General features: G+C 55.9%; 1 protein-coding gene across 1 annotated transcript; it reads left to right on the forward strand.

Annotated features, from left to right (window-relative positions):
• The first annotated feature begins 1,667 nt into the window (after window positions 1–1,667).
• On the forward strand, window positions 1,668–5,661 carry FIS1 (fission, mitochondrial 1). Its single transcript, XM_049638810.1, has 5 exons — window positions 1,668–1,807; window positions 2,692–2,824; window positions 4,132–4,208; window positions 4,649–4,754; window positions 5,345–5,661. The coding sequence occupies exons 1-5, from the start codon at window positions 1,763–1,765 to the stop codon at window positions 5,440–5,442; spliced, it is 459 nt and encodes a 152-aa protein (XP_049494767.1). The 5' UTR covers window positions 1,668–1,762; the 3' UTR covers window positions 5,443–5,661.
• The last annotated feature ends 303 nt before the right edge of the window (window positions 5,662–5,964 follow it).

Here is a 5,964-nt window from a genome sequence, read left to right on the forward strand (position 1 = left end):
ACAGATTACCAGTTAAGTAATATTACATCTTGTAGCTTTCACTACATACTCCCTCGTTGCTTTTCCAAAAAGTTAATGATGGCGACTGCAGTATTTGTTTGCACAACAATTACAAATCGAGTATCTACTAGTGGCAGGCACTGAGCTGAGCTCTAGGGGTATAATATGGGCAATATAGACACAGACCCTGCTGGCATGTGGCTTCCAGCCTCTAATGGGAGGGTGGCATTCATCAGGTTATCACACAAGTGTGTAATTGCAAACAGACAAGGAGTGTGAATTAAAAATACTGGCCGCCAGCCAAGCCAGTGAAACCAGTATTATGATTTCAGCAGCACTGGTGGTAGTTTGCAGGGGTTTCTTTTTAATTTTCCTACTGTGCTATCTAACAAATGGTTTCTCAGGGTTGCCTTGCCTTTTAGATTTTAAGTTAAAGCCAATTGTTTCTCTCTAGTTCACCCTGCTGCTTAAGGGGGGTCCTCTATTGTAAACCAGCAAAAAATGACAAATTTAGGCCTGAGGTTTTTAAAGATGAGTAGCTAGAGTGTACTTATGAACTTGTTCTACCCTCTCCTTTATCTTCTAATGGGACTCCTCATATGAGTCATCTCAACTTTCGAGCTCAATAGAGAAGAATAACTCGTGCTTACCTAACTCACAAGGCTACTATGAGAATTAAACAAACAAACAAAAAATTAAAAGAGCTTTGCAAACACGAAAGATGTTTGGATGATAATCTCCTGCATCTGCACTGCCCTATTTACTTTTGTTCGCTTTATTTCATGTATATTTAACACATATTCATTGGACATGGATCTTGTGTCAGGTGCTGGAGACGCACAAATGAACAAGAGCCTATCTGTGCCCTCATGGAACTTACATTGTAATGTGCACTGGAGCACTGTGGGTCGAGGTGAAAAGAATTCGAAAGTCACTACCTACCCAGTCCCATCACTGCACAGCACAGGAACCAGAGGAGTGCACACTGACCTTTCCCATGTTTTGATTGTTCCTCGCTGCCCGCGTGACCCACGGCCGATGCTCCCTCTCAGGCACACCCGGAGGATGCTTTATCTAAGTATTAAAAGATTGGGCCCTGTCTGCAAGTAATGGGGTAACAGCTTTAAATTCCCATTTAAAGATTTCCGTATTATCCCCTATGCGTAGGCACTGCGGTTTCTGGGTGTATGTTAACAGGTCCAGTTGTCAGTCCTCTTGTACGAGTCAGCATAGGCCCTAAAAACCTTGGGACCAGTTATGATTTTGTCACCGAAATGTCACGTAGCCTCCGGGTTCCTAGGCCTAGAGGGGGTGGGGCCGGAGGGGAGGAAGGTTTAGATCAAGCCGGGTCCTCCAACTTCCTCTTTCTGCTGTTTCTGAGCCCAAGGGCCAGCTAGAAGACACAGTTCCCAACTTTATTAAGGCAGCCTCGGTGAAGGAGGGCCCCTACAGGGAACTCGGGAGGACGAACGGGGCACTCGGAGCTGCAGCGTGAGCCGTCCGCAGGCGGAGAGGGAAGGGGGTCGGGCGGAGCTTGCGCATTAGTGCCCCAACCCGTGCGCCGAGGGCGCCGGAAGGAAGGGGCGGGGCGTCCCCCGGCGGCGGGGCGGGCTCGGCATCAGCAACATGAGGTGATTGGCTCTGCGTGGGGAGGGGGCTCGCTTCCGCCGGACGACGGAAGCGGCTCTCGGGCCCTACCAGTGGGCCATGGAGACGGTGGCACAGTAGCGACCTAGGTGTAAGGATTGCAGGGGCGGCGGCCATGGAGGCCGTGCTGAACGAGCTGGTGTCTGTGGACGACCTGCTGGTGAGGCCTGGCCCCGAGGGAGGGAGAGGGAACATTCGGACGGGCGGGTCCTGAGGAGAGTCCGAGTGGGGCCAGACCCTCTACCCAGCACCAGGCTCTCCTAGGGAGGCCGAACTACGGCTCCCGGCACCCTCTGCAGCGTCCGGCTCCTGCCCAGAGGCTCTTCTTTGTCCCGGAGGCCAATGGGACTTGTAGTTTCCTGCACCACCACGCCCCAGACTCGGGGCCTGGAGCCTGGCGTGGAAAGACTGACCAGTTCTGAGTGCGTGCAGGAGTTAGGAGGTCAGGGTGCGGACACCTGTGTTTGAGTGTTCCTTCGGTGACAGGGGAATATAGCGACTAGCATGAAGTTTCATATGTTACTCACCGAAACCGGCACGGTGCTGAGTGCATTGCCGGCGGTATCTCAATCCTTGTAGCTCTAGGAAGTGGGCACTCCTCTTATTCCCACTTAGCAGATAAGAAAAGGCCCGGACCCAGCCGGGTGGGGCTGGCTGGGGGAAGCAGCCACCGACGAGGGACGGCGTGGGCTGTTGTTGAGCTGTTCGGACAGCGTGTTTACTGTTCAGCCAGCCGCTCGGGGTCAGCTGCTTCGCCGGCGGTGCCTGGAGCCGCCACCAGGTGGCATCTCCGCTCGGTACCACTAGGGGGAGGGAAGTGGACAGGGGTAGTGTCGGGGGAGACACCCTGCTGCCAAGAAGCAGAGTCCCTGGATCCCAGGGATGGAGATGGCGGAAGCCGGGATGCCAGATGCCAAGGCCCGCGTGGGAAACGTGACAGAGACTGGGGAAGATGGAGTGTAGCTGGGAAACGGACACCCAGGTCCTGGTAGAGAATGGTTCGTCCCTTCCTTTCTGAATGACTCCTCTCCTCTCTTATGGCAGAAGTTTGAAAAGAAATTTCAGTCTGAGAAGGCAGGAGGCTCCGTGTCCAAGAGCACGCAGTTTGAGTACGCCTGGTGCCTGGTGCGAAGCAAGTACAATGATGACATCCGCAAAGGCATCGCACTACTGGAGGGTGAGGTGCTAGGCTACCCGACCCTCCCCTTCCCAGTGGCCTTTGGGTCCGTCCTGCCCTTCCCAACCACCGTGGCCTCCTTCCCTCCCTCCATCTCAAGCGCTGGGATCCTGTGTCGACACGGGGCCCTGTAGCTGTCACCTCACAGTTCTTTGCCAGTAAACGCACCGCAACAGAGGGCTGCACCCTGGCCTGGCTTCGCCCAGTTTGCTTGTGGCGTCATCACTGTTTTGGCAGACAGAACCATGACGTGTGGCTCCCCCCCAGGACTCAGTGATCTGGCAGTCTGACAGAAGGAGGGTGACTTGTCTGAGGTGACACAGCTGATGAATTAATGGCTGAATTAGGACCAGAAGCTCCTGTCTTGTGTGTCCCAGGCCCTTGCTCTTTGGCCCCGCCGTGTTGCTTACTCAGCAGCAGTTGAAAACCTTTCGTGAGGGTGGCATGGGATTAGTGCAAACCTGCGAGCAGATGGTGCTTTTTTGATTGGAATCCCGTCTCCCGTTGGTTTTCGATAGGTCACTGTTTTGTCAGAGGCCATACTTGACCTTCAGATTTCTCTGTACCCTGTACCCGCTTTCTCTTGGCCAAGTATTCACGTGGAAGCAAACAGTACACTAGCGAAGGCTGGCTATTGTGAATCTATAAAAATAAGAATCTTTTTAAATGCAAATAACCTCACCCGGCATCTGCCTAAGTTGCTAATTCGGATTTCTCGGGCTTCCTTTACTGCGGGGCATACCTGTAGAAGAGGTCTCTGAGCGTTGCCACTTCTAGCTGAGGAGAAAGTACGGGCACTGGGGAAGATTGATGAACACCTGCAAAGCTACTTAGCCACAAATTGTACAGAAGCCTCTGCGAAGTCACTGAATTAAGACAGAGTCAGGCGGGGGTCATTCAGAGAATCCTAATTGAAGGGGAGTTTTGAGCTGATTTTTTAAGGGGGGGGAGTGCAAATTTATTTTAACCCCAATCTGGGCAGCAAACAGCTACAGTGAGAACACACAGCGGGTACCTTTGGCTTCTCCAGTGCCTCAGTTTCCTTCCAGTCCACTTAGATGAACCAGAGCTGACTATATAGTGTTGAAACCAGGGCGTTCATCACCGGGGTATTTGGCAGCCTGGGTTGGTGCTGCCCCGGAGCCCTGACTGGGAAGCCAAGAAGGGCCAGAGCTGAAACGGAAGCTCAGCACGGTGACTTTGTCCCGGGGTCGTACAGGGATTCGGAGAGTGGAGGGGGTCTCTGGGACACGGGCGCTAGGAGAGGAGAGGAGCGGGTCTCACCCTCTTGCCGCCACCCTCCCCAGAGCTGCTGCCCAACGGGAGCAAAGAGGAGCAGCGGGATTATGTTTTCTACCTGGCTGTGGGGAACTACCGGCTCAAGGTAAGGCAGGCAGCCCCCTTCTTCCCCCCCTCCCTCTCCGGGTGGGCCACCCCACCCCGTCATTTCTCCTCCAGGGTAGAGCCCTGGCCGTCAGGGAGGCCGGACAGGGCAAGTGGGCAGGGGGGGTGTCGGGTACAGAGGTGCAAGGCGACGGGTCCGGACGCCGAGGGAAGGTGAGGGACAGAAGATCCAGGCGCCAAGGGTGTGGGTGACCTCAGGATTGGGGTGCAGCCCCGAGCCTTGGGTGGTTATCTCCCCAGGCTTATCACCCCCACACAGTTGGGGTTGTTTGTGGACTCTACTCCGTTGGGTGGGGCCGGAGGGAGGGAGGAGGTGGGGGTAGAGGGAGGAGCCTCCGGGGCAAGTGCAGGTCCCTCTGAGGGGCTGGAAGAGGCTGGAATACTGAGGGGGGTGTGTGTCTGTGTTTTCCCTGAGCGCAGGAATATGAGAAGGCACTAAAGTATGTGCGGGGGCTGCTGCAGACAGAGCCCCAGAACAACCAGGCCAAGGAACTGGAGCAGCTTATTGACAAGGCCATGAAGAAAGGTGAACCTTCCCCTCGGCCCCCCACCACCCTGCTCCCCCGCTCCCCCTGCTTGCCTGTCTCCCTGGCCCCGTCGTCCTGTCCTCCCAGGGCACCTCTCTGCTCTTCGCCGAGTCGTCTTCCTTCCCCCACGCCTGGGCTCTCTGGTCTCCCTTTATTTTGTATGTATTTAATTTTTTTAAATTTGCCCTTCAGAAGATACTTTTTTTTAATGTTTATTTATCTTTATGAGAGGGAGAGACAGAGTGTGAACAGGTGAGGGGCACAGAGAGGGAGACCCAGAATCCGAAGCAGGCTCCAGGCTCTGAGCTGTCAGCACAGAGCCCGATGCGGGGCTCGAACCCACAAACCTCGAGACCACGACCTGAGCTGAAGTCGGACGCGCAACCGACTGAGCCACCCAGGCGCCCCCTCTCTGGTCTCCCTTTGAAGGACCCCTTCCCCCTCTCCAAGCACATCCTCCTCAGTCCCTCAGTCCCTTCTTTCTGTACGCCTTGGAGTCCCTTGCCTCATGACTCCAGGGGAAGAGGCGCACCGGGCAGGGTCCCTGTGGGGGCTGGGCTCCTGACAGTCTCCCTTTTCCCTTCCCCAGACGGACTAGTGGGCATGGCCATTGTTGGAGGGATGGCCCTGGGCGTGGCGGGACTGGCTGGACTCATCGGACTTGCTGTATCCAAGTCCAAATCCTAAAGGAGACCGCGCCTCCGCCTCTGCCCAGGGATGCCTGGGAGCCTGTGGAGGACGTTCGAAGGGGGGGCGGGGGGGGGTGGCCGTCCATCCTTTCCGTCCCTTCCCCTGTACCCCATCACTGCCCTCTGCCTTCGGCCTCCTCTCCCCAGAGACCTGTCCAATAGCCCCAAACCACGTGCTCCGGGACGAGTGTAAATAAAACTGGGCTTTGGCTCGGAACCGCTGTGTCTGTGTGGAAGAAGGGGCGGGCTCCGCTGGGCCCAAAGGTGGGGGTCACCCGTGGTCCTTTCCTGCTCGCCTTCCTACTCCTACCCGCCCCCAGGCCGGTGTGGGGTTCGCCTTTGTCCGCCAAGCTGCCCAGAGCCCACACCCTTCCTTCCTTCCCCTCCCCCAAAGCAGTGGTAGGCAGCATGGGGACACAGGGACACGGGACATGGCCTTTGCACGGTGCTGGAATCCTGGGAGAAAGCAGTGATGGGAGGCGGGAAGGGAAGAGCTGAGGGGACAGGCCAGGATTTATGT

Source organism: Panthera uncia, chromosome E3, assembly GCF_023721935.1.
Source record: "Panthera uncia isolate 11264 chromosome E3, Puncia_PCG_1.0, whole genome shotgun sequence".
In the NCBI taxonomy this organism is placed as follows: Eukaryota; Metazoa; Chordata; class Mammalia; order Carnivora; family Felidae; genus Panthera; species Panthera uncia.